Here is a 12,773-nt window from a genome sequence, read left to right on the forward strand (position 1 = left end):
TTGTGTTTGTGTGTGTGCATATGAGTCAGTTTTTGTGCATGTGCATTCGAGTGGATGTGTGGATCTGTGCAGGCCTTACTGCATTTGCATGTGCGTGTGTGTCTACACTGTCTGTGTCTGTTTCAGTCCTGACAGCCAAGAAGCCTCAGCAGCATCTGACGTGGCAGCTCTTGCTGCTTTCAGTCCAGCTCTCTTCTTCTGGCTCACTTTTCTGTGATACTATCTTTTCATACAATCACATGTTTATAAATGGAGACTGACTGGTATTTCATACCGGACCAGTTTCGTTGAGAGTTGATAAACACTGTACTTTTCATTGCAAAAAATAACATGGCACAAGTAGAATATTTATTGCGTTTAAGACATATATATATATTTTTTTCTTCAATGAGACAACAGTAAAGCTGAGCAGGATACCGCGTTAAAGAGAAAACGTAAAAAATTGGATTCCATTTCTCAGCACAATTGTGAGGGATTTCAAGGTAGATAAGGCCAAATATAAAATACTACCTATAAATATACCAGATGCAAGCTATTAAGCAGTTGTCAGTCATTACCAAATACTGTAGGAAAAAATCATATACTGTTCTATTGTTTGAATTAAACCTTAGCTGTTGTACTTAAGAAATAACAGTGTGTATTACATTTGCACTTTTTCTGCTAATGTTAAAAAATTTAATACATACGCTTCACTGTTATAAATCCAACACTAACCTAATTTGAAGCTTGGATCGGTGATACAACACTTTTTTTGTTCCCACCTCCTTTTCCTCTCCCATGCCTGTTTGTGAGGTGCCTTTTTAATCAAGGGTAGGTTTTCTCCATTTTATGTCCCCTCTGAGGACATGTACTTATGGCTGTCTGCCTGTGGTACTGTGGTGCTCCTGAGGTCTGTGCGAGGTGGTAGTTTAGGCTGGGGAAGTCAGCGAGCTTGGTCACAGAGGAGATAACTGCACACACACTCTCCCAGAGGCGCCCGTCTGCATCATGTGTCTGCCTGTCTTCCCCTTGCTTTGTTGGAGGATACATCTTTAAAAAAGGAAAGCACTGGTTTGAGAGGATAAAAGTTTCAAAATGATTTAGTCGCTGTGTGTGCGCGCACGTGTCCTTGTGTGTTCATGTGCGTCTGTGTGTGGTTGTGAGGGCTCTTTGTTTCTCGCCTTGCATGTGTTTGTGTGTGCCCTCTGTTTCTTCCGGCCTGGCGTGGTGCTTGCCCTAGAGGGGAATGCCACTCAAAATGGGCAGAGCGACCTTTAACCCTCACACTGCCAGCTCAGAGTAAGGCCTAACTCGCAGCCATATCAAGAGCCTGTCTCGCTTTAACCCAAACTCTGTCAAGCATAGCAGAGATTAAGACCCGGCTCTCAGGAAGCCATTTGGAACAGACACCTTTTAACCCTAATGGGATCAGAGTCGCGTAGGAAGCCACTTGGAGCAGCCACCCACTCTTAACCCCTAACGCTACCAACTCAGCGCAGACAAGGCAGAGTGCACAGGCAAAGGCCCAGCTCATATCATGCCACAGGGAGCGGGCACCGTTTAACCCTTGCAGCGCCAACTCAGCACAGGCCAAACTCCAGCTCTCATGATAAGCAGAATTAAATCCGCAAGCTTCGGTGTTCCTGATAGGGAGCTCGCTGATGCGGAAATATGATGCTAATGTAAGAGGGTTGGTTGCCCATCTACAAAGTAGCATGCCACAAACATTTGCAGTGTTCTAATTGTAAATGACAAAATTGTGGTCAGCAGGCTAAGATGTTCTGTTCTTTTTCTTAAATAGCACACGCTTTTATTTGTTTGGGGTTTCAGTAAGTCCCAGAATACAAATTAACACACTCTAACAGATTTTTTATTTATATATATGTGGAGATTAAATGACTTTTGTGGAGATTTGTCATGATTCAAAATAGCATAATAAAAAATAAAAAAAATACAACAGCCAAGAGTAATTAGGTACATTAAACCTCTGTCAATATTCCTGTTGAGCTTGTTCGCAGCTTGACAACCATAGAGTTATGAGTTGTAACAATAGGTCTTAGGGTTTCATGAAGCCAAGTGTTGTATAATCTCATCTCATGGTTAATAGTTCTTCAATCAGCAAGATTTGAATCAGTAGCGTTTCACCCACCGCTCATGAATTAGCTTTGTGCTGCAATGTTAATTTGGAACAATACATATCCTGCCGTATTTGTGAAAATATATTAAAAAAATTGGCTGTTGTTAAAGCATGTAAATGTGAGCACATGTTTAAACCACTGCAACTCTAGTATTTCTTTCTTGTGTGAAAGGAGAGTGTTTGTGCGCTCCACTAACGCCCTGCTCAATAATCAAGGAAGCAATCAATCACACAAAATAGGGAACAAATTCACAGTTAAACGCGCCAACTGGCTTCTTGCAAATTATACATTTAACACAAAACACTGACAGATGATATACAAACTGAAGCAGATAAATAAAAAGTATAATTTATAGACAAGCTACTTTCCCTTTAAGGGAAGTACCAGGGCATGAGTGGCTTGAGTGTCTGTGTGAGAGAGACAGAGCAAAAAAAATAGAAGAAGAGAGAAAGAGAGGGTAAAGGGAGTTTCTGCACTTGCCTGTCTGGCAATGGCCGAGGAATGAGGGCACAAGTTTGAGTCTGGGTGAGTCAAGAGAGTGTGAGAGAGAGAGGCAGCGAGAAAAGGAGGGGAGAGGGAGTTCCACCATGAAAGAAGTGAGGGGGAGCGGAGCGAGAAATGCTGGATAGCCATCGAGATAGAGAGAGCATAGGCAACTGGTAGAGGGAAGTGCAACAACAATATGTAATACAGGAAAGGGAAAAAGTGTTCTAGAGAGAGAGAGAGAGACGGATTGCAGAGTAAGAGGTGAAAGAAATAAAAAAAGGAGTAGGTGATGGTGGTGGTTGGGGCACAGAATTAATGTGTGAGCTGGGCAAGTGGTGAAGCATTTGCATAAAGGGTGAGGGCACTCTGCCCGGCTTTGGGGAGAGGTTGGCATCTCGCCTTGCCGACTGGCAGAACGAGGACCAGGGAGGAATAAAAGAATGAGGGGGAGCAAAAGAGTGCGAGAGAAAGTCTCTCAATAGTGCATCTCTTGTGTGAGGAGAAGCCGGCCTTGGCTGCTGTTGGAGCAGGGCATGGAAGGGAGGGGATATCGGGTTTCATTATCTGCTTGATTCCTGCTGTATTTGCTAACCATGAGGTTCAAAGCCCTCTCTGCAGCTGTAGGCAGGGCATGGTAGCCGGTGTGTGCCGCTGGCATGTGCCGACTGGAACACTGTAGGTGTGTGCAGCTTGCGCTTCAGTTAGGAGTGAGACAGAAAGTGTGAGACAGACGCTCTCCTTCCCTGTATAATTGAAGCAGAAAGCTGCCACACACACACACACACACACACACACACACACACACACACACACACACACACATACACACACACACGCACACTCCACACTCCAAGTATCACACTGCCTACTTGACCTGATCAGGAATGGCCGCCCTTGTCGAGGAGAAACGCTGTACTCTCACTTTTACTGCAATGTCCTGTCGGAAAATGCCACCCCAACAGTACGTGTGTGTGTTTGAGTCCGTTTATGTGTGTGTATGTATTTGTCATGGTGACGCTACAGAATCCTCTGTAATGTAAACACACATACGGCACATATGCAGTAGTCTGTATGTATTCACTTAGCATGCATGTAATCCTATACTGCCCCATCTAGCTCCAGCCCCATGTTGAAATGGTTTTATTAAATCATTGTTTGCAACATGCAATGCCAGAATCTCCTAATTTAGTTTGAAATCTATAATTTTGCACAGTTTTATTTATACCACGATAACATCATCCTCTAAGAGAAACATTCTTTCTAATTGACGGCACTGTTATCAAGATTTACATTGAGTTTAGCATTAAAAACAGTGAATGTATAATGTGGTGTGTGCAGTGTATACATTTTGATTTTTTTTTCACCAAATCTAAGCCAAAAATCTGCAAATTAATTTAACCGATGATCATCACAAAATGTATTTTTAAGTCGTCCAAATTGAATTCAGTTCCCCAAATATTTTTAGACTATAAATTGGGAATATAACTCACTTGTGGGGTTAAAGTTATGTTTATAATTAACTGTATAGAATGAAATTCATGCAGATGGGCCAGAGTCATAAAACAAACCACACAAACCTTAAGAAAATCCTGGCTGAATACATTTTGGATACTAAAAAGAATCATAAAGAGCCCTTGATCTTATCTTTGATGTGGTTACATTTTAGGCTGAAACAGTCTGCCTAGACAAATCCATCGCACAAATGTAAAAGCATATTTAAGTAGGCTATAATATTACCCAGGTCTGTCATGTCAGAAGCCCCAGTTTGCTATCAGTCCTTGTGTCTCTGGAGCTGTTTAAAGCTCGCTCGCTCGCTCTGTCTTTCCCTCTCAGCCTCATGCCACAAATGGCTTCCAGACTTTCACACATAGTAATGCTTCAGTGTGTAAACAGGCGTAATTACAAACGATGCGCACACGACACACTTTTAACATCAATCTGTGCCGATGGGAGAAAGAGAGCAGAAAGTTGGGATTTTTTCCTCTTCCAGGGAGTAGATGAATGGATGAAAAGGTTTTGAGCTGGATGGAAATAGAAGGACTGGCATTGATGAGAAGTTAAGAAGGACATTTTTAAGAAGAATAATGTGGGCCTGTGCATGTGTGTGGGCTTGAAAATAGAATAAGTGAATGAAAGAGGAAGAAAAAAAGGACACTTATTTTTTCTGTCTCATGAGAGTTTCCAAGGAAATAGTAGTAATTTACGTCAACTTGTCCGTAATTATTTTATATCCCAGAGGATTGTGAGGTTACTAACCCATCACCTCTTAATGGCAGGCTGTTACTCACCACTAGTCAGGCCTGCACACCTCATTTGTCCTGCACTCCTGTAATAAAAATATGGAAACTTTGCTCAACCCAAAAGCAACTTTTTTCTCTTCTACTTCCTTTTTCTTTTTTATACATAATGGACATAAATAGCATTATGCCTGTACTACTACTACTACTACTACAAAAATGTTTTATGTAAAGTTTAGACTAATGAGGCAAATTAAAAATTAAAAAAAATGATTTATATAAGCACAAACAGCTCAAGAAACTTTAACCAAATTATTCCAGACCATCTCGAGGGGTCAACACACACACACACACACACACACACACACACACACACACACACACGGAAAATAGCTCAGATATCTCATGTCTTTCCTTTACATCACCAGTACTCCTGCAGTACTTGTCAATATGCAATTTCACACAGCAGATGTCAAAGTTAAATTCCTGCCGTGACACGTCCTAACACGTTGTAACCTTCATCAGCTTTGTGGGTGTGTGTGTGTGTGTGTGCGTGTGTATGTTTGTCCTAGCCTTACAGGATCGTCCTGTGTAAAGTTAACAAAAGACTTGTGTGTGAGTCAAATATAATTTCATCAGAAAAATCTGACCTTCCGTTACTTCCTTGTAGCATTTAAAAATAATTAAGTGTAGCTTTTCTCTTTAAAATTCGTTTTTACGAAGAAATGTTGCTAAAATAAAATGCTGAAAGAGGAAAAGGCTAATATGTCCCGATGTTTCCTATTCTTCCAGCAAATATATGGTTGAATTAATTTATTATTAGAAAATATTTGATAAATGTAATAGAATTCATATTTATGAACATGTATTTACAAGGACAATTTGAAATGATAATGCCTAAATGTTCTGAATTTTCATATTAAGCTGAAAAAATTCAAAGTTTGATCAAATGTATGCATGAGTTAGAATTTCAAATAAATATGGTCCCTTTGTTTTAAAAACACATTTCAAATAGATTTTGCAGGATATTGGTATTCATTAATTCACTGTTGTAATTGTTTATAGGTTTTAAAATGTATTCTAAGTTTTGTTTGTAAGATATTACAATAATAATAATAATAATAATAATAATAATAATTTTTTAAACCAACTAGTTCAAACCACAATCTTTATGGAATTTAGATTAATTAGGTCATGTTGGTGGCTATAATATCAATAGGAAATATGAATGGGGTGCATTTATTAATATAATTAACAGGAGACCGGTTGTAAGGCTAGCCTATATGATGAGGCTGGACTTTATTTTCTATTCTGTTTTGATTTATTACTTCTACTCTTATTTATTTTTAAATTCAATTTCATCAGTAAAAAGGAATACAAAATAAATAAGTGACCTTTATATTGTTAGATAGCCTAATGCCAAATGCCTGAAATCTGTCAGCAGCCCAGGGAGATCACATGTAATGCCTGTTGACTCCCAACCAAGGCGTCCTCACACTGTAGGATGTGGCATCAAATTAATGTGTGACCGGATCTTTATTTCCACGTGTCCTATTCAGATGTCAGCCCTTTGGCATTCATTTGCATATCCAAGATTAATACCACAAATTCATCTCAGGTAATTGCTTTTTAGAGCTGTTGACAACATTGTGAGAAACAGGCCCAAGTTACGGTTGTTAAAATTAGTTTTATGCAAAAATAGCCCACAGACAGGAACTAAAAGTCCCCTTTTTATTTGCACAAAGGTGTCTATCTAAACATGTAAAAAAAAAAAAAAAACGTTAAATAGGCTACATTAAATACGCCTGCAATAGTTTATGTGGGTTTAACTGTATAATTGCGTTTGTGCAAAAGTAACATAGTCTTTACTATGGCGAATGTTTGTCTTCACTGAGGTCATACACTGTTTTTACTCAGCCTGTTATTTCTACTACGACACATCATCCACCTACTTTTATTTCCATTTCGACTTTTAATATTAATTTTGACCCTTTGTGTTTAACGTAGGCCGCACGAAACTGAAGCTGAGAGCCAGAGCTGGGCGCTGGCAAAGCTCAAGTTCAGTTTTCTATCCGTGGGGAAGAGGAGCTTTAGATTCATTTGAACATATTTGGTATTAAGAGCCGTTGTACTATGAAGAACGAGACATATTGTGTGTTTGGTTTTAACAAGCGTAAAATACAATGGGTTACTTACAAGCAGACGGACGGACGGAGGTCAAGCACGCAGTCCGTTCAGGTTAACGGGCGGAGAAAAAACAGCCGTTATTAGCCGTTAAAACTAAGGTGACACCGGTGTTGGGGAGATTATTATTTACCGGTGGCCGAGGTAGGTTTCTTTCTTTTCAAGGTGTGAATATTGATTTTTAAATTGTTTAACAAAACGTAGAGACGCACGGTGCAGGCCGTTTGAGGCTAAAAGACTTTTAGTGTCTTCCGATAGGACCTGCCTTGTGCTTTAAACCTGGATTTGGTGCCATTTTACTTATTCATTTTTATGACTCAATTCATGTGTTTTAGCTGTAGGAGATTTAGGGTATTCTTACCAGCCAGCCATGCATACATGGCAAAAGGTGTAATGGGTGAATTTTCACCAAGCACTGTTTTAAAAAAAAAAAAATCTGTTTTGTTGTTTAATACCATCAAAATCTTCAATACAACAATTTCAGATGTTATGGGTTTTCTTTGTCTTGTGTTTTTGGCAGTTGCTGCTGCTCCGAGCTTGGCCTTGTTAATAAAACCAGAGGTGGTTTTCATGTCTCTCCTGCACTCCTGAGTTGTAACCCGACAGGGCAGGAGGGGAGATTGTTTTGCCCAGCCTGGCGAACAAAGGTCGTCGTTTTCTAAAAGACAGAGCATGGCATACAGAGATAAGATGAGCTCTCCCTCAAATTATTGCAGAGTAGATACCTAATGAGTCCAGTGGCCAAGGCCCGACAACCTGCCACCCTTCGTTCTGCCCCGAAGAACTCTGGGCAAACAGGAGAAACCCTCTCTAATGAGCCGAAGGAAATGTGGGTTTGAAAATGTCACAATTAAATGGACACATTAAATAGTAGGGTGCCACACAACCTTTTCTTGGCCCAAATCATAAAAGATCTTTCCTTAACTGCAAATTGTGCACAGACCTCCAATGCCTGTGTTGTGCTATTGTGTATAATTTTGTATTTGGTCCAATTTATGATCATAATACGCCTGGCAATGGATTTAACTAAGTGATTTTAAAAAGAGGGGATTTTTTTTGAAGGATTACATATTTCATACAAATACTATTTGCTTAATAATATGGGTTTATTTGTTGTCTTATAATAGGTTTCTGTCCGTTTTGTTATCCTCTTTATGAGTTAAGAAGAGTTATTTTACTGAAAAAATGTTGCAGGGCTGGAACTACAAAAGAAAATATGTTGCTATAGTTAGAATGGACAAAAGGGCAGGTTTGGATTTCCCTGATAGTAATCTTGGTTATTATCGTTTTGCCGTCAGTAATGGCATGATGATATTACAGGAAGTGACTGCAATACTTGGCACATATCACTCCTTTTCTTTTTCTGCGGCCCATTCATCAAAAAGTCTAGATCCCTTCAGTCTTTTCAAATAAGCAACAAGCACACCTTTGTCATTATTCTTAAAAACAAAAACACACATCCTCTTCTCATGTTCCTTTTGCCCGTATTTTTTTTAAAATTTGCCTCCGCCATCTTCTCTCATTCCCACATTTTTCACGTGTTCAGTGTGGCTGTGTGAGGCAGGCGTATGTTAGCATGAACAATCGGCACCCAGCCCGGCACGGCCCGGTCCAGATGGGGTCTGCACCCCCCCCCCCAGCAGTAGCAGTGACGAGCCAGTCAGCCAGCCAGGCAGTCAGCTAGCCAGCTAGCTACCCACCCGGTTAGCCAACCAGTCATTCACCCAGCCAGTCATGTAGCCTCTCAGCCAACCTAACAGCCAGCTTGCCAGCCAGTCAGTGGACCAGCCAGTCATCCAGGCTGCGGCTCCTCTGTCAGACACTGACAGAGGGAGCAGGCCAGGCTAAATCTGATGGTCCTGGGAGCCAACCACAGTACTCTGGCCTTTTGTAGGGCGTTCACACAGACAGCCTGTCCCATTGCACAGCAGGGGGCTTCAACCCACAATCAAATGGCCGGGCCCTCAACTTTGCCACATGACAAGTTAGCTTTTTGCGGCTGCCCATTGCAGAGATTCCAGTTTTAACAATCTCTTTATAATTCCTATGAGCCCCATGGACTAATTTGGAAAGTATAAATGAGAAAATGTGTTTACTTTTTGTAATTTGGAAGTATGACATTTAAATGCACTTCTAACATATGTATTATATTTCTGTATTTCATGCATACATTAGATTGTGTTGAATTGATCCTTGGTGAGAGCCTTTGTCTCTCAAATATTTCTCCCATGGTGCACTGGGCACAGCTTGTCCCTCTGAGGTCATGTGGGTCAGCCAATGAGAATGAGACAATGAGCTTGCCAGCGCAGCTATACAGCCCTGTGCTCCCTCACTTTCTGCTGCTGTTCAATCACAATCATGTGTCATTGTGTACTTCATAATGCAACACGATGAAAATATGGACAATTTACCGGCTGCAGTAGGAAACTATAATTCTTTTCGCTATTACAAAGACCAGCAAATCTGAATCTGAAAGCATTAGATTAAGTTTTGTGAATAACAGGGAAGCGGTATAGCCTGTTTTAGACAGTTTTATTATCCGCTTGCCTTGCCTTGTTAAACAGCTTAACATAGGCTACTTACATGAAGCTGTCCACCACAGCATTTATAGCCGTCATTGTCCAATGAATCCTGTCTCTCACCCACAAATCAGATTGCTCTCTAATTTGGTAACAGAAACTTTTAATGTGTTTCTGTGTCTGCGCTGTTGGGGCTTTTAAAGTGGAACTATCAAAAAAAGAGAAGAGAAGGGGCCAGTTTGGATGTGAGAGTGCATTTTGAAACAGGAGAGCATGTTTTTGGATGGTATTTTTTGTTGGGGGGGTAACGGGCATTTTCTTCCTCCTCCTCTCTTTGTTTGTGTGGTAAATCCAGGAGCAGCTGCTGGTCTCAGGGTCTAGTGGGATTTTGGGCCTGTGTTTTCTCATGCCATCCCATGCCAGGGTGGTGTAACGCGAGCAGAGAGAGAGAGAGAGGGGGTTTTTCTGGAGGGTGGGGGGGGGAGGTGCAGTTGGAGAGCGAGTTGGTTTGTTGGGATGGCTGTGACCACGCTGGTGACGAAGCCGATGAAGGGAGGTTGGAGGACGTAGGAGGGCTTTAGAAGGCGGCTGCTGTCTGGATTGGATGCATGTAAAATTAATATCCTCTGGACTTTGCCTTTGCAATAGATTGGAACTTGTCTATTTGGCTAATGACGTGCCTTCTGCCTGCACCACACACAGTCCCCCCACCCACTACCAACTACCAACCCCCCCTCCCCATCCCCCTCCCACCGCTTTGCTTCTCCCTCTGCCATCTCTCTCTTCCCTCCCTTTCAGCGGTGGGAGCGTGCGTATTGGCTGGGCTGTTTGAGACTGTGTGCCAAATAGGTGGGCCCTGTGCATGTTGGCACAGACTCAGTCAATGGTTAGAGAAGGAAAGTGGAGAGGAAGAGAGAGACAGAGTTGGAGAGAAAGAGGGGGAAAAAAGAAGCTGCACTCGGGTTTGCCAGCGGTCGTGCACACTCTTCCAACATTGATTCGGTCCTCTTGTTTTTTTGTTTTTTTTCTTCTTCTTCTTCTCCTCTGTCCGCACCCCCCTTGTCCAGCTCTCTCTCTCCCTTTTTGTGAGTCTTATGCAGATCCCACAGAATTGAACCAATAGCACGCGCCGCTTTGCCAAGCGTTTTTTTGTTGTTGTTTTTTCGTCAAGATATTTTTTTTCTACATAATTTTGTAGAACGAAGAAAGAGGCTTGTTTACGTTTTTGACAATTTTATCCTTTTTGCGGCAATATCTATTTTGTTTTGTTCGTGCACGTCCAGCTCTTTTGGAGAGATTGCTGAACTTCTCTACACTCTCCTTCTGTTGTGCTCCTGATCAGCACCTCTCCTGCAGCTCCTGCTACAGTACCTCCTGTGTTCCTGTGCTGGTATTACACTGCGCCCCCTTGGCCTGTCTCCTCTTTCTCAGCTTTTTTCCCCCCTGCTGATTTTATTGGACAGTTTCTCAGCTTCTCTTTTTCTTAATTTTTTCCCTTCAGTCTTTTGTTTTCCAATATACGCAGCATTACTTCAGTGCCTTTGGATTCAACAATCCAGTTGTTGTCCTCGTGGTGCATTTTAAGTTTCTTTGCAATCGGCGGGTGAATTTATGATGAGAGAGCAAAATGGTAAATACCATGTTATTCTATTATTTATTTTATCTTCTTTTCATTCACGTTTTTTTTTTTTTTGATAGCGACTGCTATTTGCTAATTCCGAGTGGGACGCAGTTATGTTATTTATGGACAAATATTTCATGTTTAATTTTAATAATTATAATTTGGTCCTGAGTTCTCTTAAATTATTTTATTGTTGTATGCATTAGTCATTTTATAAATTCTACACATTTTTACTTTTTTTCTTTACAGATTTAGAAATAATGTTTTCAAGAATTAATATTAAATGTTTTTGTTGTAGTTTTGTAATGGGTAAATGCAAGTCTGACAATATTTGTATTTATAACTAACACGTGTATTTATATAGGCGGGCACATAAATGTTTACACTAATATTTGAAGAAAATCTCACAGTAGATACTTAATTTCCCCTTCTCATCTTTTACCTTTTAGTCTTTCAGTATTGTGTTGTTCAGTGTTTTGTAAAGTGTGTCCTTCAACATGATGCGTTTGTGTTAGGTGTTAAGGTAGAGTGTATAGCATCTCTCTCTCTCTCTCTCTCTCTCTCTCTCTCTCTCTCTCTCTCTCTCTCTCTCTCTCTCTCGGCACCTCTCGCTCATTCTCTCCCTCCGCTCACACAGAGCAGGCGCCGCTTCTCCATGCTGCGTGCCGGTGCTAACTGCCTCTCTTCTTTCTTCCCTTCCTCACCCCCACTCCCTCTCTCCCCATCCTTCTCTCCCCCATTCTCCCCCTCTCTCTCCACTGCCTCCTCCTGCTTCCCCCCCCCCTCCCTCTCCTCCTCCACCCTCCCCCCTTCCTCCTCCCTCATCCAGGATGAATTCCACCCCTTCATCGAGGCCCTGCTGCCCCATGTCCGCGCCTTCGCCTACACCTGGTTCAACCTGCAGGCCCGCAAGCGCAAATACTTCAAGAAGCACGAAAAGCGCATGTCCAAGGAGGAAGAGCGCGCAGTGAAGGATGAGCTGCTGGGGGAGAAGCCAGAGATCAAGCAGAAGTGGGCCTCACGCCTGCTGGCCAAGCTCCGCAAGGACATCCGGCCTGAGTTCCGTGAGGACTTTGTGCTCACCATCACGGGGAAAAAGCCCCCCTGCTGCGTGCTGTCCAACCCTGACCAGAAGGGCAAGATCCGTCGCATCGACTGCCTGCGCCAGGCCGACAAGGTGTGGCGGCTGGACCTGGTGATGGTCATCCTGTTCAAGGGCAGCCCCCTGGAGAGCACGGACGGCGAACGGCTGGTCAAGTCACCACAGTGCACCAACCCTGGCCTGTGTGTCCAGCCACACCACATCGGAGTGTCCGTCAAGGAGCTGGACCTCTACCTGGCCTACTTCGTCCACACGCCAGGTATGTGGACACTAGACACTAAAAAGAGGGATGCCAACACATAAACACTCGTCATACATGCCCGTGTGCATGGGCATTTAGATGTACAAACATTTGCATAATCACAGACGTGCATACACAAAAACACACCTATAACAGAAACACTTGCTTGTATGACACATAATAAATTAAAAAGGGATTGACAGAAATAAAATACATAAAGATAAACCAAGTTTCAGAAATACACTTAAAAGGTGTTTGAAATGTAG

At 42.0% G+C, this 12,773-nt stretch overlaps 1 protein-coding gene across 5 annotated transcripts in view; it reads left to right on the forward strand.

Annotated features, from left to right (window-relative positions):
• The window catches only part of nfixa (nuclear factor I/Xa), a 121,551-nt gene that overhangs the window by 33,503 nt on the left and 75,275 nt on the right, over positions 1-12,773 (forward strand). For 4 of the 5 annotated variants that reach the window (XM_039795651.1, XM_039795664.1, XM_039795657.1 and 1 more), the window contains one exon: positions 11,994-12,525. In XM_039795651.1, the coding sequence (XP_039651585.1) occupies positions 11,994-12,525 (532 nt within the window). Of the gene's footprint in view, positions 1-10,377; positions 11,174-11,993; positions 12,526-12,773 lie in introns of those variants that run through there. The other variant, XM_039795680.1, reaches the window with a different exon arrangement.

The sequence above is a fragment of the Perca fluviatilis genome, chromosome 1 (assembly GCF_010015445.1).
Source record: "Perca fluviatilis chromosome 1, GENO_Pfluv_1.0, whole genome shotgun sequence".
NCBI lineage: Eukaryota > Metazoa > Chordata > Actinopteri > Perciformes > Percidae > Perca > Perca fluviatilis.